Below are 22,559 nucleotides of genomic sequence, written 5' to 3'. Positions count from 1 at the left end.
TGCCAGCAACACTCATGCAGCCCAAGACCATGATGCTACCACCACCATGCTTGACTGTAGGGAAGATACAGTTGTCTTGGTACTTCTCACCAGGGCGCCGCCACACATGCTGGACACCATCTGAGCCAAACAAGTTTATCTTGGTCTCGTCAGACCACAGGGCATTCCAGTAATCCATGTTCTTGGACTGCTTGTCTTCAGCAAACTGTTTGCGGGCTTTCTTGTGCGTCAGCTTCCTTCTGGGATGACGACCATGCAGACCGAGTTGATGCAGTGTGCGGCGTATGGTCTGAGCACTGACAGGCTGACCTCCCACGTCTTCAACCTCTGCAGCAATGCTGGCAGCACTCATGTGTCTATTTTTTAAAGCCAACCTCTGGATATGACGCCGAACACATGGACTCAACTTCTTTGGTCGACCCTGGCGAAGCCTGTTCCGAGTGGAACCTGTCCTGGAAAACCGCTGTATGACCTTGGCCACCATGCTGTAGCTCAGTTTCAGGGTGTTAGCAATCTTCTTATAGCCCAGGCCATCTTTGTGGAGAGCAACAATTCTATTTCTCACATCCTCAGAGAGTTCTTTGCCATGAGGTGCCATGTTGAATATCCAGTGGCCAGTATGAGAGAATTGTACCCAAAACACCAAATTTAACAGCCCTGCTCCCCATTTACACCTGGGACCTTGACACATGACACCAGGGAGGGACAACGACACATTTGGGCACAATTTGGACATGTTCACTGTGGGGTGTACTCACTTATGTTGCCAGCTATTTAGACATTAATGGCTGTGTGTTGAGTTATTTTCAGAAGAGAGTAAATCTACACTGCTATACAAGCTGTACACTGACTACTCTAAGTTATATCCAAGTTTCATGTCTATAGTGTTGTCCCATGAAAAGATATAATGAAATATTTGCAGAAATGTGAGGGGTGTACTCACTTTTGTGATACACTGTATATATATATATATATATATATATATATATATATATATATATATATATATATACAGGGGTTGGACAAAATAACTGAAACACCTGGTTATAGACCACAATAATTTATTAGTATGGTGTAGGACCTCCTTTTGCGGCCAATACAGCGTCAATTCGTCTTGGAAATGACATATACAAGTCCTGCACAGTGGTCAGAGGGATTTTAAGCCATTCTTCTTGCAGGATAGTGGCCAGGTCACTACGTGATGCTGGTGGAGGAAAACGTTTCCTGACTCGCTTCTCCAAAACACCCCAAAGTGGCTCAATAATATTTAGATCTGGTGACTGTGCAGGCCATGGGAGATGTTCAACTTCACTTTCATGTTCATCAAACCAATCTTTCACCAGTCTTGCTGTGTGTATTGGTGCATTGTCATCCTGATACACGGCACCGCCATTGGATGCACATGGTCCTCCAGAATGGTTCGGTAGTCCTTGGCAGTGACGCGCCCATCTAGCACAAGTATTGGGCCAAGGGAATGCCATGATATGGCAGCCCAAACCATCACTGATCCACCCCCATGCTTCACTCTGGGCATGCAACAGTCTGGGTGGTACGATTCTTTGGGGCTTTTCCACACCGTAACTCTCCCGGATGTGGGGAAAACAGTAAAGGTGGACTCATCAGAGAACAATACATGTTTCACATTGTCCACAGCCCAAGATTTGCGCTCCTTGCACCATTGAAACCGACGTTTGGCATCGGCACGAGTGACCAAAGATTTGGCTATAGCAGCCCGGCCGTGTATATTGACCCTGTGGAGCTCCCGACGGACAGTTCTGGTGGAAACAGGAGAGTTGAGGTGCACATTTAATTCTGCCGTGATTTGGGCAGCCGTGGTTTTATGTTTTTTGGATACAATCCGGGTTAGCACCCGAACATCCCTTTCAGACAGCTTCCTCTTGCGTCCACAGTTAATCCTGTTGGATGTGGTTTGTCCTTCTTGGTGGTATGCTGACATTACCCTGGATACCGGGGCTCTTGATACATCACAAAGACTTGCTGTCTTGGTCACAGATGCGCCAGCAAGACGTGCACCAACAATTTGTCCTCTTTTGAACTCTGGTATGTCACCCATAATGTTGTGTGCATTGCAATATTTTGAGCAAAACTATGCTCTTACCCTGCTAATTGAACCTTCACACTCTGCTCTTACTGGTGCAATGTGCAATTAATGAAGATTGGCCACCAGACTGGTCCAATTTAGCCATGAAACCTCCCACACTAAAATGACAGGTGTTTCAGTTTCATTGTCCAACCCCTGTATATATACACTGTATATATATACACTGTATATACAGGTCCTTCTCAAAAAATTAGCATATTGTGATAAAGTTCATTATTTTCCATAATGTAATGATAAAAATTAAACTTTCATATATTTTAGATTCATTGCACACCAACTGAAATATTTCAGGTCTTTTATTGTTTTAATACTGATGATTTTGGCATACAGCTCATGAAAACCCAAAATTCCTATCTCAAAAAATTAGCATATTTCATCCGACCAATAAAAGAAAAGTGTTTTTAATACAAAAAAAGTCAACCTTCAAATAATTATGTTCAATTATGCACTCAATACTTGGTCGGGAATCCTTTTGCAGAAATGACTGCTTCAATGCGGCGTGGCATGGAGGCAATCAGCCTGTGGCACTGCTGAGGTGTTATGGAGGCCCAGGATGCTTCGATAGCGGCCTTAAGCTCATCCAGAGTGTTGGGTCTTGTGTCTCTCAACTTTCTCTTCACAATATCCCACAGATTCTTTATGGGGTTCAGGTCAGGAGAGTTGGCAGGCCAATTGAGCACAGTAATACCATGGTCAGTAAACCATTCACCAGTGGTTTTGGCACTGTGAGCAGGTGCCAGGTCGTGCTGAAAAATGAAATCTTCATCTCCATAAAGCTTTTCAGCAGATGGAAGCATGAAGTGCTCCAAAATCTCCTGATAGCTAGCTGCATTGACCCTGCCCTTGATAAAACACAGTGGACCAACACCAGCAGCTGACATGGCACCCCAGACCATCACTGACTGTGGGTACTTGACACTGGACTTCAGGCATTTTGGCATTTCCTTCTCCCCAGTCTTCCTCCAGACTCTGGCACCTTGATTTCCGAATGACATGCAAAATTTGCTTTCATCCGAAAACAGTACTTTGGACCACTGAGCAACAGTCCAGTGCTGCTTCTCTGTAGCCCAGGTCAGGCGCTTCTGCCGCTGTTTCTGGTTCAAAAGTGGCTTGACCTGGGGAATGCGGCACCTGTAGCCCATTTCCTGCACACGCCTGTGCACGGTGGCTCTGGATGTTTCTACTCCAGACTCAGTCCACTGCTTCCGCAGGTCCCCCAAGGTCTGGAATCGGCCCTTCTCCACAATCTTCCTCAGGGTCCGGTCACCTCTTCTCGTTGTGCAGCGTTTTCTGCCACACTTTTTCCTTCCCACAGACTTCCCACTGAGGTGCCTTGATACAGCACTCTGGGAACAGCCTATTCGTTCAGAAATTTCTTTCTGTGTCTTACCCTCTTGCTTGAGGGTGTCAATGATGGCCTTCTGGACAGCAGTCAGGTCGGCAGTCTTACCCATGATTGCAGTTTTGAGTAATGAACCAGGCTGGGAGTTTTTAAAAGCCTCAGGAATCTTTTGCAGGTGTTTAGAGTTAATTTGTTGATTCAGATGATTAGGTTAATAGCTCGTTTAGAGAACCTTTTCATGATATGCTAATTTTTTGAGATAGGAATTTTGGGTTTTCATGAGCTGTATGCCAAAATCATCAGTATTAAAACAATAAAAGACCTGAAATATTTCAGTTGGTGTGCAATGAATCTAAAATATATGAAAGTTTAATTTTTATCATTACATTATGGAAAATAATGAACTTTATCACAATATGCTAATTTTTTGAGAAGGACCTGTATATATATATATATATATATATATATATATCCACCTTGTTCAGGTGTGTTGATGATTTATTTTCTTAAGCTTTCTCCTCAAAGTTATTGTTATTTAAAAAAATATATTTAATTCTGGCGCTCAAGTGGCTCGATGGTAAAATACACTAGGGTGGATGCCGGAGGGGATTCCTAATAACTGATGCAATTACGACCTCTGCTGGCTGATTACTGGCGACAGCACAGAGACGAGGGATAATGGAGATCAGTGCCTGACTCTCAGTACGCGAAACTGAGCTCTATATGAACTCATCTAATGCAGGTGAGAAGATGCGATCAGCTACTGCACACGTCGGGTTTGGTGTTTGTTAGTCACGACTCTCCTCAGTCAGAGTGGAGGTAAACATCAGTAAAGAGGAAGCGTAATGCAATCGGGTAATTGGGAGGAAAATTGGGGGTAAAAAATGCAAGGACAAAAGTAACCAGTCAAACTTTAATCTAAAATGCCAGGCACTTAAATAATTTTACTTTTAAATCTCAGTTTTGAACATTTGTTTCTATATAACTAGGAAAGTTAAACCATAATTAAAAAAAGCTCAAAGGAACTTCAGTACCACAAGCATATTTAAACCCACATAAATCGATCTGATATAAAAGCAGGGGAAACTAAAAACACACCAATATTTTATCATGTGGCATATCCCAAATGACTTCCTGCATGGTCCTGGTTCAAGCACTTCCTGTTTGTGTGGTGAAGACTCTGCTTCAGAACAGCCTGCTACTGACCCCCGTTTCTCCTGTCTCCACCCCGCTAATTTGTAGTTGTGTTTTTCTTCTCTCAGCTTTATAGATTTTTCTATATCCAGCTGGGCAGTAGCAGTGGCTTTATGAACAGGACATCAGGCAGCCACTTCGACAACACAGCACACTTGCTATATACTGTCATGGCCAAAATGATTGGTACCTCTGCTCTTCTTTCAGAGAATATAACAAAAATTGCAGTTGCAACAATTATTTGCTAGTATTTCTGGCCATGACGGTACATATCCAAATAACCAATCTAGCCTGTCACAATTATTGCTAATTGTTACCAGCCTGTTATAATTGTCAGATTTCACAATCTCACATCAAGGTTTATCAATTATTATTGTATCACTACAGTCAAATTATATGCAATTATGTTTCAATCACTGTTAATCCATACCTTAAAAATATGGACTATTTATAAGTGTTTTGTTTTATAATGTCATATTAGCTACAATTTCTATATAACATTGTTAAGTGCTGTGTACAGGTATTATGAGGGTGGCTCATTGGTTATAAAACTGGACTACCGTTTAAAAGTTCAAGGCCACTGCTAAAAGTTGGGCCTCCACACAAGGCTCTTTAAGCTCCAGGTGTTTGGACTGTATCCTGCCTTAGTTACAAGTAAAAGCATCAAAAATGAAATGTAAATGTATATTTTAATAACAGTTTTAATAATAATTTAATTTTCTGCAAATGTTGATTAATAACCTATTAATAACCGATATACACACACATCAGCCATAACATTAAAACCACCTCCTTGTTTCTACACTCACTGTCCATTTAATCAGCTCCACTTACCAAACAGGAGCACTTTGTAGTTCTACAACTACTGACTGTAGCCTGTAGACTTTTAGCCTGCTTTCATGCTGTTCTTCAATGGTCAGGACCCCTACAGGACCACTACAGAGCAGGCATTATTTGGGTGGTGGATCATTCTCAGCACTGCAGTGACACTGACATGGTGGTGGTGTGTTAGTGTGTGTTGTGCTGGTATGAGTGGATCAGACACAGCAGCGCTGATGGAGTTTTTAAATACCGTGTCCAATCACTGTCCACTCTATTAGACACTCCTACCTAGTTGGTCCACCTTGTAGATGCGAAGTCAGAGACGATCGCTCATCTATTGCTGCTGTTTGAGTTGGTCATCTTCTAGACCTTCATCAGTGGTCACAGGACGCTGCCCACGGGGCGCTGTTGGCTGGATATTTTTGGTTGGTGAACTATTCTCAGTCCAGCAGTGACAGTGAGGTGTTTAAAAGCTCCAGCAGCGCTGCTGTGTCTGATCCACTCATACCAGCACAACACACACTAACACACCACCACCATGTCAGTGTCACTGCAGTGCTTAGAATGACCCACAACTCAAATAATACCTGCTCTGTAGTGGTCCTGACCATTGAAGAATAGCATGAAAGGGGGCTAACAAAGCATGCAGAGAGTAATTGTAGAACTACAAAGTGCTTCTATATGGTAAGTGAAGCTGATAAAATAAACAGTGAGTGTAGAAACAAGGAGGTGGTTTTAATGTTATATACCTGTATATATATAGCATTTTGTGAATGTAAACTTAATCCAGTTGTCTTCATATGGGCTACACACCTTTTAACTGCACTGCCCTGCACTCTGCACAGTAAGCATGTGTAGTTCATTTAGGATTATTGTGATTTAGAATTTGTTAAAAAATTTGACAATTTGAATATTACAAATAGCAATAAATCTGGTATGATCCATTAACCTGTTTTTAATTCCACCTAATATGCCTCCACTATAAAATACTTTAGAGACTAAAGACATCAGTGTGAGTAGTTCTGTAAAATCTATGGTTTATCAGAGCAGAGGTTCCTCACCCCTTCATGAACACACTGTTTTTGTGAAATGCTGTTTGTATGGAGCGATTATTTCTGCCTGTGCTGGATAGGAACTCTGATACTTCACACTTGCGCTGGCAAAGGCTGGCAAGCAACAGTTTAAAACAATAGCATATTACACTTAAAGGAAGGCTTGCACTGGGGTGGCTGTTCCTGCATTCTGTAAAATAACTTTAAATAGTAATAAATAAACTTCGAAGGTTTCTTGAAAAAGCTTTCTCTGGTCTATGATAAATTTGTCTGGGATTTTTATTGCCCCTAGCGTTGGAGCTTCTCAGACTTTTCCGATTAATTTTTTGTCGAAGGCTCCTAGAACACAAGTAAAGCGTAAAATTCAGCAGACTGTAGTAACATCAATCATGCCCGGGACAAAAAAGGTCACCACAATCTTCCAACCCAGCGATATGGAAGACATTACAGCAATTAAAATGCATAACCAACAGAAAAACAAATTTCAGGGCAGAGGAGGAGTATGGGCACTGTGCAGACTCAGGGTGAGAGGGGTTGTCATGCCGGGGAGGTTGTCAACTGTTTTTTTTTCTTTTTTTTACTGTGGGAAAGGACATTTTATTATGGGTTTAATATATTTTACAGCAATACAAAACAGCGGCTCTGACTCTAGTGGTTTTGCATATGGGCTTTATGGAGTCCTTTGTTATGGACGGCTTAACAGATATTACCACTAAATTGCTGCCAGCTTCTCTTTCTACCAGCTTCTCAGAACAACTGCAACCCTGACCTGAATAAAAGTGATGTCGTCTCACTGGGCCATATTTATCTCTGACAAGAGTAGGTCTAGAGATACCTGTAAGCCACACTATATTGCCAAACCTATGTATACACAACACCTAAAGTTTTTTCTATTACAAATCATGGGCATTAATATGATTTAAGAGTGTGTATGTAAGAAATTGTGCCCATTCCATCAGCAGAGGATTTTTAAGGTCATGCACTACTAATATTACATAATAAGTGTGAGAGAATACACTGTAAATGTTCATTTACACTAGAAGTATTAATACATAATTAATTACTACTTAGAAAATGTAGATTTGCTTAGGGCATGATTGGCAGTAGTCATATTCCAAGAATACTGCTACAGTTACTGGATGTGTACATGGTGTATGGCCTGTTTGTACATGGTCCAAAACTCAGTTCTAGCTGATTTAGACCAGTTCCTATGTTAACTGTGGAATCTTCAACTGTCCTACAAGGTCACCAACAACATATACACTGATCAACCATAACATTAAAACCACCTCCTTGTTTCTACACTCACTGTCCATTTTATCAGCTCCACTTACCACATAGAAGCACTTTGTAGTTCTACAATTACTAACTGTAGTCTATCTGTTTCTCTGCATGCTTTGTTAGCCCCCTTTTATGCTGTTCTTCAATGGTCAGGACTCTCCCAGGACCACCACAGAGCAGGTATTATTTAGGTGGTGGATCATTCTCAGCACTGCAGTGACACTGACATGGTGGTGGTGTGTTAGTGTGTGTTGTGCTGGTATGAGTGGATCAGACACAGCAGCACTGCTGGACTGAGAATAGTCCACCAACTAAAAACATCCAGCCAACAGCGCCCCATGGGCAGCGTCCTGTGACCACCCATGAAGGTCTAGAAGATGACCGACTCAAACAGCAGCAATAGATGAGCGATCGTCTCTGACTTTACATCTACAAGGTGGATCAACTAGGTAGGAGTGTCTAATAGAGTGGACAGTGAGTGGACACGGTATTTAAAAACTCCAGCAGTGCTGCTGTGTCTGATCCACTCATACCAACACAACACACACTAACACACCACCACCACGTCAGTGTCACTGCAGTGCTGAGAATGATCCACCACCTAAATAATACCTGCTCTGTGGTGGTCCTGTGGGGGTCCATTAAAGAACAGCATGAAAGGGGGTTAACAAAGCATGCAGAGAAAAAGATGGACTACAGTCAGTAATTGTAGAACTACAAAGTGCTTCTATGTGGTAAATGGAGCTGATAAAATGGACAGTGAGTGTAGAAACAAGGAGGTGGTTTTAATGTTATGGCTGATCGGTGTACATTTATAATGATTGGCATGTTTAGTTACAGCTTGGAATGAACTGTCCACTACCAACTGTATAAAATCTTCATTTTGAAAGCTGAAATGGTTCTGCTTAGTTTATGATCATCTTACTCTTCTACATTTTATAATTCATAAAGCATTAGTAGCTTGCTGATATAAAACTTTGAAATGGGTTTTATATTTTGATAAAACGCTATAAGCTTGTCAGTTATTGGTTAACCATTGACTAATGGCATTCAGCTATCGGGTAAAAGAAATTGGCACATTTTGCGCCCCTATCGAAAGCCTATAATTTAAGCTGCTGTAGGGAATATTTTTAACACATGCTGAATCCTGAACGACTTCTCTTTTTACTTCCTATTCTGGCTAAAAATAGAACTTAGATCATACATAGTAAAACAGTGGACGTAGAATACATCACCAGTTGAAAACTACTCTTACTGATACAGGCACAAAAAATTAACCATGAAAGTAGTAAAAAAACGTAGCTTTTCTTCAAGAACTGGCACATTTTAAATGCTCAGCAGTAATGACATGCATCTGTACTACTTTATACTGGGTCCGATTGACAGAAAACAGTCCTTACACCGTCAAGCCAGTCGTGACATTCAAACAGTACATGTGGTAACCACCACTCTCTTATTCCTCATAGTTCTAATGACAGTGTTACCTAGGTCACCTCAAACAAATCACCCCGAGTAATGTGACCACATTTTCATGCTGAAGGGATATCATTTAGTTTCTGCGGCTTCGACTCCGCCACACCCTGCAACTGAAGTGTAGACCAATCGATTCGGTCCCAGTGCAATTAAACTACTACTTTTCTACTGCAGTTCTCTTTTGTACGTTTTATATGCCCAAAAGTAATGGCAATCAGATGGTCAAGCCTACTGAGAAAATACTCCCATACACGCATGGCATGCGTTTATATATCTAAAGTAAGAACAGACCTAGCAGACTTTAACGCTCCATAGACAAAGCTCTTGGGTTGGGATTAGAAGAGTGTCATAAATGAACAGAGATATAGTGAACAAAATATTCAGTAAAACGAATAATTCAAATGATTCAAATGACCAATACTTGTGTTAAATTGTTATTTGGCTTCATATGGTAATACCTTGATGTCAGCCAGTGTGTTACACTTATATATACAGCATAATCCAGTAAAATCTGTACTTTATAACATCCAGAAGGTTTTCATTCATGACTCTTTCCAGTAATAATAAACAAAACGTGATATTAGCAGTCACACAATGCCGTTTTATTGTTTTGTTTTTAAAACATTTCAGTTTTCTGGATCCATTTAAAAAAGAAACTAAAAACTCATAGAAGCATAACAAATATCCCTGACAAATTGCATCCATAAGTAATTTGTTGTCTGTAGTAAGTCTAAACGTCCCCACACAAGCTTCAGTAGATCCCAAATGGCAACAACATGAGAAGTCTCTTTCCTGTCTGATTTCCCAGAGCGACCGACAATAAAAACTAAGCTGCCAAAAGCCATAAAACGGCGAGGAAAAAAGAAAATCCTGCCTGGAGAGGAGAGGGAAAAAGGGGAGACGAGTGGTGAACTAGACGTGATTGATTTATCTGGATCGAACAGTGCCAGCAGAACCGAGTCTGTGCTCGTCTGTACTCGTCTGCGTCTGCCAAACTGCTCCAAGTTCTGACGTCTACGTAAGTGTCACTGAGCCCTCCAAAATGAGGGACCAGCAACCCCTCCAGAGCCATGACATCATAACAGATGCTTAAAGATGTATTAACACCACTTAGCTACTGGTGAAATAACAGTAGACAACAGCTGAAACTGATGGTCTTAGTGCCAAAACCAAAAGAGTTGTATCTCAGATTTGACTACAGATGCAAGATATTTTGCTGCTGTCTTGGACTTAACCTATTACTTTTATCAAGACATTTTTTAAGTCTAGAAGCAAACAGATCTGCCTATTTATTTTGTCCAAAACATGGAGAAGTGAAAATAGGTTGGTTTAAATGAACTCATGTCCACTTCTCCATTTATTTGGATAAAATAGACACTGTCTTAAGTTTAATTTTACTATCCTAGTTTAAAATTACATTTGAAGTCAGTTATTTAATAGCAGCATTTCAAAATATGTGATTTTATGCAGATGATGTCTGGCAAATATTAAAGCATTTAATCATTTATTCAATAACCTATTATAACTTATAGATAAAGCAATCACATTGCAAATACAGCAGCTATAGCTTAAAAGTATGTTTCTAAACATCACACTAAACAAAAATTGTTCACATAAGTGATGTTGGCACAGCTAACAGGCCAGAGCTTGTTTAGTGGTCGACTTTAATGGTCACTGCTTTATATTAACAAGTGTGTATTAAGATCATCCAAACACCATATTATATTATGCACCGATCAGCCATAACATTAAAACCACCTCCTTGTTTCTACACTCACTGTCCATTTTATCAGCTCCACTTACCATATAGAAGCACTTTGTAGTTCTACAATTACTGACTGTAGTCCATCTGTTTCTCTGCATGCTGTGTTAGCCCCCTTTCATTCTCAGCACTGCAGTGACACTGACATGGTGGTGGTGTGTTAGTGTGTGTTGTGCTGGTATGAGTGGATAAGACACAGAAATGCTGATGGAGTTTTTAAACACATCACCATCACTGCTGGACTGAGAATAGTCCACCAACTAAAAATACCCAGCCAACAGCACCCTGTAGGCAGCGTCCTGTGACCACTAATGAAGGTCTAGAGGATGACCAACTCAAACAGCAGCAATAGATGAGCGATCATCCCTGTCTAATAGAGTGGTCAGTGAGTGGACACTGCATTTTAAAACTCCAGCACAACACACACTAACACACCACCACCAGGTCAGTGTAACTGCAGTGCTGAAAATTATCCACCACCTAAATATTACATGCTCTGTGGTGGTCCTGACCATTGAAGAACAGAGTAAAAGCAGGTTAACAAAGCATGCAGAAAAACAGATGGACTACAGTCAGTAATTGTAGAACTACAAAGTACTTCTATGTGGTAAGTGGAGCTGATAAAATGGACAGAGTGTAGAAACAAGGAGGTGGTTTTAATGTTATGGCTGATCAGTGTATTACTATGTTACATTAACCCTAATGCAAGTGAAAAAAATAAAACACATAAACATCCTTGACTTATATGATGTTGATGTTTACAGTGTAATAAGCTGTATTTGCACAAATTGCAGATATTCTGCTAGTTTGCACATAAAAACTAAACCCGAATTCACACTGGTCAAGCATCAAGTGTGTTTGTAATTAAAACTCAATCTTAGATTTGCAGACATAATACTGAGAAACAAGAATCCTTCCATAGTGTTAATACTGATACCAAAAATTACTGACTATTTACCACATTAACTGTACTTTTTGAAGTCCTGTCCATCATTTTTTAATTTAACTGGACAATGTGTATTTATGCACAATGCTACATAAACTGAATGGTACAGTATATTGATTGATTGATTTACTTTACTGATTCCCGAATGAAAATTGCGGTGTTAGTTAGTGTTTAGTTTTTAATGCCATGTTTGCCCATTGGGCCACGTCATGGCAGGAAAGGTTGTGATCTGTCTTTTATTTACTTATTTCATTTGACTTAGAGAAGTTATGTCTGTTGTCTATGTATGTTCGTTTATATGTGTTGCTTCAGTTTTGTTAATGACCGGAGTTTTAGGAGTGTTGTTGCTTTTGTCTTGGTAAAGAGTTCTTTTATGGTTTTTGCTGATAAGATCTGTTGTCTTTCATGGTTATAGATGATACATTCCAGAATTAAATGTTTTATTGTAATCTGTGTTTGGTATGTTGCGCAATATGGGGCAGTTTCGCCTTTTATCAGGTACATGTGTGTTAATCTAGTATGTCCAATACGGCATCTTGTGTATACTGTCTGGTCCCAACGGTTTTTGAGGTAGGTCTTCATTTTTTCCCCAATAGTGGGATTAGCTTCGTACAGTTTATTATTCTGGTGTGTGTTCCAGTCGTTTTGCCATTCGTCCTGATATATGAGTTTATTGTAGGTTTGATGTCCATTGGTGGGATTTGGTACATTGGATCCGGTATGCATGTGGCCTTTTTTGCTGCTTGATCTGCTCCCTCATTGCGCAGGAGCCCGAAATTGCGGTGTAGCAGCAGCAATTACGAAATTGTGTACAAAATATGTGAATGGTATGTGAATAAAACCTACTTGATTTGATGAAAGCAGAATAGAGATTAGGAAATGAGCATGTAAAGACTGACCTGATACCAGCCACTGTCCACTGGGAGACACACTGATACAGCGCACCAGTCCGGAGTGACCACGGTACACCTGGTAAGAAATCAGGATAATTATTCAGCAATACCTATTTATAAATCAGAAGCACCTTTACTACAGGCACCCCCATTTATTTAACCAAATTTACCCAATTATAGACAGTAAATGTGCAATAGTTCTTTTGATATCCGATAACTCCTTAAAATCCCACGAGTATCCTATTAGTGACCTATTATGGGCAGTTGTAGCCTAGTGGTTATGGTACTGGACTAGTAAGTAGAAGGTCACTAGTTCAAACCCCACGACTGCCAGGTTGCCACTGTTGTGTCCTTGAGCAAGGCCCTTAACCCTCAATTGCTTAGACTGTATACTGTAAGTCGCTTTGGATAAAAGTGTCTGCTAAATGCCGAAAATGTAAATATTAGTGAAATAAAGCAGATTAAAAAAAATGCATTAAAAAAAGCTCAAACAAAAGAGAAATAATCCTGCTGGCCAATCAAATTTTGGGAGATTATATGAGCACAACCAGCACAAATCTATTATATTTCACTAATCAATTTCCCATGTTTAAAGCCTCTGTGATTTCATTCCAAAAAATAGTAGACTTGTGTTTGGTTTCCTGTCCACAATTTTACGAGGATGACTGTCTGAAAAATACAAAACAAGAACCATTCCTATATATTTCACTCCCTCTTTAAGCTCCAAATACATCATTCACTAAAATGAGGTCTGACCTCCCTTGCTTTTTCCAGACTGAGCGCTGATCTACAGTCTGGTTGTTACACTGATGATCATAGACGGAGTAAAAGTTCCACTGTACTTTGTGGGTAAATGCTGACGATCACTTACCAAAGACTGAGTGGTAGGGAAGGGCTGCAAGTCTTTAGGTTTAGGCAGCTTGGGGATCAGGTCCTCTGGGTTCACATTTACCTGAGTGGAAAGAAAGGAGTTAAGGACAGAGTTAATAAATAGTACACACTGTAGTCTTGACTGTAACAGAAATACCAAGGATGCGTTTGGGTGGTGCAGCGGTCCCACCCATTATGTTAGCCCACCATCAGTGAGTTCTAAGTTTAGATCTAAGCTGTGTTATCAGCCAGTTGGGAGACTATAGAATTATTGGCTTGATTGTGGGGGAGGCCAAAAATATTAGATCCAGGGTCCTGGTGAAACAAGACCTGTCACGACCCTAACCAGAATTAAGTGGCGGGATGCATTCTTAACCCCTTTTCTCTCCTAATCTAGTAATTTACAAATCCTGATGGATAGTTCCTCAATTACCACACCTCTCCTCCCTGACTGAAAACTATTACATGGCCCCTCCATCAAGTGCAGTTACCGGGCACTTCTTTTCACCTGCCAAAGATGAAGACACACAGGGAGCCAGACAGTGATTCACACATTAGCAATCTCCCTCCTGTGCAAGCACCATCAACCAGTCAGCACAGGCTGCATTTGCTGCAGCACTGAGAAACCCAGTCAGTAACCCTCCCTCAGGCACAGCCAATTGTACCCGTTGGATGCACAGCCTAAACTGGAACTCAAAAGCTCAAAACCTCAGCAGTGGTGGCCTAGCACATGAGACTGCTGCACCAACCAATTGCCCTCCCTCAGGCACATTTATTTGCGCCTGTTGGATGCACAGTTTAGATTGGAACTTGATAGCTCAAAATCTCAGCAGTGGTGGCCTAGCGCATGAGACTGCTGCACCAACCAAGTGCCATCCCTCAGGCACAGCCAATTGTACCCGTTGGATGCACAGCTTAAACTGGAACTCGAAAGCTCAAAACCTTAGCAGTGGTGGCCTAGCGCATGAGACTGCTGCACCAACCAAGTGCCCTCCCTCAGGCACAGCCAATTGTGCCCATTGGATGCACAACTTAGATTGGAACTCGAAAGCTCAAAAGCTCAGCAGTGGTGGCCTAGCGCATGAGACTGCACCAACCAAGTGCCCTCCCTCAGGCACAGCCAATTGTGCCAGTGGGATGCACAACTTAGATTGGAACTCGAAAGCTCAAAAGCTCAGCAGTGGTGGCCTAGCACATGAGACTGCTGCACCAACCAAGTGCCCTCCCTCAGGCACAGCCAATTGTGCCCATTGGATGCACAACTTAGATTGGAACTCGAAAGCTCAAAAGCTCAGCAGTGGTGGCCTAGCGCATGAGACTGCACCAACCAAGTGCCCTCTCTCAGGCACAGTCATTAGTGCCCATTGGATGCACAGCTTAGATTGGAATTCAAAAGCTCAAAACCTCAGCAGTGGTGGCCTGGCACATGAGACTGCTGCACCAACCAACGGCCCTCCCTCAGGCACAGCCAATTGTGCCCATTGGATGCACAACTTAGATTGGAACTCAAAAGCTCAGTAGTGGTGGCCTAGCGCTTGAGACTGCTGCACCACCCAAGTGCCCACCAACAGCTTTTTCTTAACAATATCAATCATCAAAAATAATAATCAGCTGGAGCACAAATGCAACAAAATTAAATGGAGTCTATGACAACAGCACACTCATATGCATAGCCTTAAAAACCCTCCCTAATTTTTGTGTACCTGTTGTGTATCTGCTGGATTTCAAGACAAACCAGAAATATTAAAGCCACAACCTCCTCGTTACCAACAGGAATATTCTAGACAGTGTCCAAACAGCACCAATATTTATGCTGGTCCATAGGTACATGTACATTTCTGTTGCAATTAAATCCACTGATATGCAGTTTCAATGATTTGACTTTGGCAAAGCCCCACTGGGAGCTCACTCAGCCATTCTAATTGGCTGTAGCCCCCTGGTTTAGATTATGATTATAGCTGAGGTAACACACCCGCATCTTGCGTTGACGGGGACATAGGTAGAGGTCAAGGCAGCGCTCGAACCGCTCGTGAATGAAGCGCGAGTATGCAGGTACCACACGCAGGCAGGGGTACATCTCGGGGAGGAAGCTCAGCTTTCGGTCCTCAGGGTCCTGCTGCTCCCATGCCAGTCTCTGGTAAAGGTAAACATTCAATAAAACATGAGCCAACAGACTAAATTTTATTTATAAGGGTTTAACTGCCAATTACAAGGTGTTACTTTTGTAAAATAAATAAATAGCTTAATATACATTTCTTAAAGTACATTATATTGCCAAAAGTATTCACTCACCCATCCAAATCATTGAATTCAGGTGTTCCAATCACTTCCATGGCCACAGGTGTATAAAACCAAGCACCTAGGCATGCAGACTGCTTCTACAAACATTAGTGAAAGAATGGGTCGCTCTCAGGAGCTCAGTGAATTCCAGCGTGGTACCATGATAGGATGCCACCTGTGCAACAAGTCCAGTCGTGAAATTTCCTCACTACTAAATATTCCACAGTCAATTGTCAGTGGTATTATAACAGAGTGGAAGCGATTGGGAACGACAGCAACTTAGCCAAGTGTTAGGCCATGTAAAATGATAGGGCGTGGTCAGCGGATGCTGAGGCACATAGTGCGCAGAGGTCACCAACTTTCTGCAGAGTCAATCGCTACAGACCTCCAAACTTGATGTGGCCTTCAGATTAGCTCAAGAACAGTGTGTAGAGAGCTTCATGGAATGGGTTTCCATGGCCAAGCAGCTGCATCCAAGCCTTACATCACCAAGCGCAATGCAAAGCGTCGGATGCAGTGGTGTAAAGCACGCCGCCACTGGACTGTAGAGCAGTGGAGACGTGTTCTCTGGAGTGACGAATCACGCTTCTCCGTCTGGCAATCCGATGGACGAGTCTGGGTCTGGCGGTTGCCAGGAGAACGGTACTTGTCTGACTGCATTGTACCAAGTGTAAAGTTTGGTGTGGGGTTGTTTCTCAGGAGTTGGGCTCGGCCCCTTAGTTCCAGTGAAAGGAACTCTTAATGCTTCAGCATACCAAGAGATTTTGGACAATTTCATGCTCCCAACTTTGTGGGAACAGTTTGGGGATGGCCCCTTCCTGTTCCACCATGACTGCGCACCAGTGCACAAAGCAAGGTCCAAAGCAAGACATGGATGAGCGAGTTTGGTGTGGAAGAACTTGACTGGCCTGCACAGTCCTGACCTCAACCCGATAGAACACCTTTGGAATGAAGTAGAGCGGAGACTGCGACTTCTCGTCCAACATCAGTGTCTGACCTCACAAATGCACTTCTGGAAGAATGGTCAAAAATTCCCATAAACACATTCCTAAACCTTGTGGAAAGCCTTCCCAGAAGAGTTGAAGCTGTTATAGCTGCAAAGGGTGGCTGATATCATATTAAACCCTATGGATTAAGAATGGGAGTCCCTTAAGTTCATATGTGTGTGAAGGCAGACGGGCGAATACTTTTGGCAATATAGTGTATATAGTCGTATTTGTTTTTTGTGTGTGTATGCAAATCCCAAACAAATCCATTATATGCAAATCTGGGCAACCTTAAAAGAACTCATTGTACAAGACCTCTTCCTCATTGAGAATGTACTCTGGAGGGGGGTTGTAGGACTCCTCATGACCAGGCAATCTCATCTTTGGAGCAGGAATGTGCATTTTGTGGCGGCCCAGGATAGCGTTGGGGTCTTCCTTTGCCCACAGGTCATAGTATTGAGGTCCGGTTTCCTTGGGCCTGCGTGGTTTAATCCAGCCCATCTTTATAGCATGAACCAGCTTTCCAACCTAAAGGCAACAGGCAGGGGGGGGGGGGGGGGGTTAAAACACAGTGCTACCGAACGCCAGTACACATACAGTAACACTAAAGAGCGATACAAATCACCCATGACCAATTTAAAGCCAGGAAACCAAACTGATATAAATTACTGGAAAACTTTAAGCCCGAATGTCTGAACCACTGTACTAAAAGACCACGGCGATACTGTACAGGCTTTTTAAAAATACTTATACTAAAAATCTTGGGGGTCTAATTTCTTTCAGCTTCCAATTACTACAGAGTTTCAGACCCCATTCCGCTTCTAAAAAAACTATGTGGGAACCATTACATCTAATGCTGTACAGATGCAAGCAGTTAGACGTCCAACTGGTTGAAACACGACTCTTCTCATCTAATCCCAGCTGCACTGTGCACAGTAAATAGAAATATTGATTTACATCATGAGTTGGCAGATGAGGCAAAGGAAGTAGTGAGCCGGGTCACTTGCCTTTTCCTTCTCTATGAGAGACGGGATGAAGCTGCGCTTGTCCTCGGGTCTGTTGGTCACCGGATGAATCATTACTTCATTGGAGAAGAAGTCAATGGCAGGCTAGGAGAAGCGGAAACAGAGCAAAATCATATGAAGGTTGACGAGGGTAACACATTAGATGCCAGTGTTCTACAGTATATACAGTGTGGGGCAGCAGTGACATTTTAAATACTGAGGCCATTAGCTTTAATTATATTTAGTCAGTTATGAGGTGAAAGCAATAAGCACAAGTTATAAAGTTATACCTAGTTGTAAATTACTGATTCTGTGAGCGTAAATAACACTAATTTACATTTCTATTTAATTAATAACCTGTTATATTACATAACCTTTATTAAATATTCGATTGCATGTGTTAATCTCTGTTTGGGTAACATGCTTTTTAAGACTTGCCATCAGTGACCTACCAATCAGAAACCCTGTTAAAGTCAGGTATAGATTCAGTAAACTATGTGTGTGCACTGTGCTGTGTTTTTCAGACACATCATGCTTAATAAAAGCTTGTTACAGAACTCAGCACTTTAATTAGACCTCTCTAAAACGTTACATTTATTTATTTCCAGGCTTTGAGATGTAAACTTGGATCAATGTCTTGCTTTATAACCTTTAAAGTCTTCACTTCAGCTCATGGACAGATGAACTTACATTCCTCTCAGGGATTTTTTGACAGATTAAAAGTTATTGCTGCTTTAAGTCCTGTTAAAGAAAAGCAGGGGGACACCATAACACAACCACCAGCACATCTGACTGTTGGTATGGTAAATACAGTATATGTCTGATATCAGATATAATAAAAAAAAAAAAAGACTTCAGTCATAGCATTAAAACCACCTCCTTGTTTCTACACACACTGTCTCCACTATATGGTAAGCTCCACTTACCATATAGAAGCACTTTGTAGTTCTACAATTACTGACTGTAGTCCATCTGTTTCTATGCATTTTTTAGCCTGCTTTCGCCCTGTTCTTTAATAGAGCAGGTTCTATTTGGGTGGTGGATCATTCTCAGCACTGCAGTGACACTGACATGGTGGTGGTGTGTTAGTGTGTGTTGTGCTGGTATGAGTGGATAAGACAGCAATGCTGATGGAGTTTTTAAACACCTCACTGTCACTGCTGGACTGAGAATAGTCCACCAACCAAATATATCCAACCAACAGCACCCCATGGGCAGCGTCCTGTGACCACTGATGAAGGTCTAGAAGATGACCAACTCAAACAGCAGCAATAGATGAGCGATCGTCTCTGACTTTACATCTACAAGGTGGACCAACCAGGTCGGAGTGTCTAATAGAGTGGACAGTGAGTGGACACGGTATTTAAAAACTGAGTCTGATCCTCTCATACCAGCACAACACACACTAACACACCACCACCATGTCAGTGTCACTGCAGTGCTGAGAATCATCCACTACCTAAATAATACCTGCTCTGTGGTGGTCCTGACCATTGAAGAACAGGGTGAAAGCAGGCTAAAAAAGCACGCAGAGAAACAGATGGACTACAGTCAGTAATTGTAGAACTACAAAGTGCTTCTACATGGTAAGTGGAGCTGATAAAATGGACAGTGAGTGTAGAAACAATGAGGTGGTTTTAATGTTATGGCTGATCAGTGTATGTTGGGTTCAAGTCAGGACTTCAGGACTTAGTCAGATTTCAACTTGCAGTGATTTGAATCACTGGCCAGTACATGAAATTATGTGCATGTGAGCCAATGCTAAGGTGTTGTGCATGTACTAATTTCTTGTTAGTGATTGTAATGGGTCCAGTTAAACTGTGGTCTTTTTATACAGTCAGGAGAAGTTATCAGCTGTAGCCAAATTAAATAAAACACTGATCTTTGCCAAGGTTGAAAAGAAAACCAAAAATGTCACAGTGCTGAGAGCAAATTTAACCAGGCGGTTAATTTAGATGTAACTCAAGAACCACTAAACTGTTATGCCAATAATCAGAATCAACATCACTATGAGAACGGAGGAAGCCCAAAAAGGAAATTTTCCAGCAAGAGCTTCCGTTTTTGCATAACGGCATCTAAGCACATAGCAATGTTATGCCTGCTTGACTATGGACAGGGTCACCTGTGTTCCAGCAGCTTCTAACTTACGGCAGATTTGTTTAGGTGGTTCTTGGATTAAATCTGAACACAAAATGACATTGGTAAAAGACTACTGTATCATGTATTTTTAAAACAGGTCACCTACACTTTGACGAGTGCATATGCGGATCAGCACCGTGTACAGAGAGACACACCCTGACAGCACTCTTTTCTCATCTGTGCAGGCGCCATTAATCAGCTAGCAGAGGTCGTAATTGCATGAGGAGATCCTATCCGGCTTAATCCCACCCATATCAGAACAACAGGCCAATCGTTGTTCATGTGGCCGCTCAGCCTAGCCGGCAGGCAGAGCTGCGATTCGATCTGATGTATTCGAGATCACAGCTCTGTTTCCAGCGTGTGTTTTTACCACTGCGCCACCTGAGCGGCCTTACCAACACTTTATGAATAACTAATATGCTTCATGTACACGCTGTCTGTCTTAAGGTGGACACCAGTCCATTAACTTTTCAGACATTAATATGGACTTACTGCCCCTTGTGGCTCTTTTGAGAAGACTTATTACAAAAGGTATGTCTGTAGAAGGTGAATAAGCAATTTGCGATGTCAGGAACTGTTTTAGGAGTCCTGGCCCATAGCGTCCCAATTTATCCTGAAGGCCACTGGAGTTCCTTCTCAGCCAAGTCAAACCAATAAGTTAAAGCAATGTAATGTAGTTGATGTAGTTGATTTTATACATGTTAGCATGGGTGTGGCTGTAACACAATGTAATACTTAACAGGGGAACTCGCAATTTCGAATCTCAGCTCTGCTACCAGCAGGCTGGGCGCCTACACGAACAAAGATTGGCTCGCTCATAGGGAGGGTGCCGGAGAGGATTCCTCATAACTGATGCAATTACAACGACAGCTGGCTGATTTTGGGCGCCTGCACAGAGACGAGGGATACTAGGATGAGAGCGTGACTCTCCGTGTGCGAGACTGAGCCCCATATGAACTCGCCTCGGGCAGGTGAGAAGATGCAGTTGGCTACTGCACACAGGTCAGAGGGGACGTGTGTTAGTCACAGCTCTTTGCTGGCAGTTGGGCAGTTGTAGCCTAGTGGTTAAGGTACTGGACTAGTAATCAGAAGGTTGCTGGTTCAAGCCCTACCATTGCCAGGTTGCCACTGTTGAGCCCTTGAGCAAGGCCCTCAACTCTCAATTGCTTAGACTGTATACTACTGTAAGTCGTTTTGAATAAAAGTGTCTGCTAAATGCCAAAAATGGCACTTCTCAGCCAGGAGTAAAGGTCAGCATCAGTATAAACTTAGGGGTGTCCACAATCTTTTGAGCAACACACTGTATTAAAAAAATTGTTGTAAGCACTTTCTCAATCCAAAACTGTCAAAGACATGTTCCTCACAGGTGATATGTCAACTTTTTACTTCAGCTGTGCAATAACTATGTGGCCACGGAGTAAAAACGTATTTTCCCTGCTAAACATTCTTTTCGAATCGAAAACAGACATGACTAAAATGACCTTTAAAAATCTATCAACGTCTGCAGACACGACAGTCACATGGAACTAACTTGTCACAGCTCGTCTCGGATGACAGGTGGCTTTTCAGACACTTAACTGGCTTTAAATGAAGTCTGAGTCTGCTTTCCACTGAAGTGATCACAGGCAGCTTGAAGTGTGGCATGAGGCGTGACTCGCTGCCTGTTTACTACAGAACACAAGCTAATAAACAATTAGCACCAGCGCTAATAAAGAGCGCCAATTTATTTCTAAGTGTCGTCATTGCCAACAGCAGACACTGCTGCTTATTTTTCCCCTAGTTAAGGCTAACTGAATTAGTGCTACCCCGCTGTGATCTTAGCTCATTAACTAGTGGCGAGTACGGCTTGTAGATTGGTTTGTGTGAAGTGTGCAGTGTAAATAAAGAGAACATTCTGGGAGGTTTCATTTCCCCCTGTTATGTACTGGGACTGTTGTTAAGAAGCTGTCTGTAAAAAGACCAGACTGCAGATCGAGACCATAAAAAGGTGGTTTTGTGTTTGGGGTACCTCATACTCGTTGAAGTTTACGTCACCAAATTTGCCTTGCTGCAGACGGTGCACCAGATCCACTTGCTCATCTGACAGACGGATGTCTGTTCCTGTCATTTTGTCATGGACAGTGCGCCTGGCAATGAAAAAGAAAACAAAAAGCAAGAAAGTGATTTACATTCGTCGACATGAGTGTAACGCAACAGTGTTAATAAGGGGCTGTACAACCACTCATTTCAGTTATTTTTGCAAATGATCCACTGACATTCATCCCTGCTAATTGCTGAGTGAAAGTGTTTCAGGTGTGTAAAATTAATGACATTAATTCTGTGCTTTTAACGTTTTTAACGTTTTAAGGTTTTCAATTGTTCCAGCCTGACTGTGCCTCTGTGCACAAAGCCTG

At 41.9% G+C, this 22,559-nt stretch overlaps 1 protein-coding gene across 1 annotated transcript in view; it reads right to left on the bottom strand.

The window, feature by feature from the left end:
• The window catches only part of bop1 (BOP1 ribosomal biogenesis factor), a 123,371-nt gene that overhangs the window by 22,307 nt on the left and 78,505 nt on the right, over positions 1–22,559 (bottom strand). The window contains exons 5-10 of the mRNA XM_062990275.1: positions 22,175–22,292; positions 18,031–18,132; positions 17,339–17,551; positions 15,730–15,891; positions 13,759–13,839; positions 12,894–12,963 (exon numbers count right to left, since the gene is read on the bottom strand). Coding sequence (XP_062846345.1) covers positions 12,894–12,963; positions 13,759–13,839; positions 15,730–15,891; positions 17,339–17,551; positions 18,031–18,132; positions 22,175–22,292 — 746 coding nt within the window. The remainder of the gene's footprint in view (positions 1–12,893; positions 12,964–13,758; positions 13,840–15,729; positions 15,892–17,338; positions 17,552–18,030; positions 18,133–22,174; positions 22,293–22,559) is intronic.

Source organism: Trichomycterus rosablanca, chromosome 2 (genome assembly GCF_030014385.1).
Source record: "Trichomycterus rosablanca isolate fTriRos1 chromosome 2, fTriRos1.hap1, whole genome shotgun sequence".
Classification (NCBI taxonomy): Eukaryota; Metazoa; Chordata; class Actinopteri; order Siluriformes; family Trichomycteridae; genus Trichomycterus; species Trichomycterus rosablanca.
This window is presented reverse-complemented; position numbering and strand designations above follow the sequence as displayed.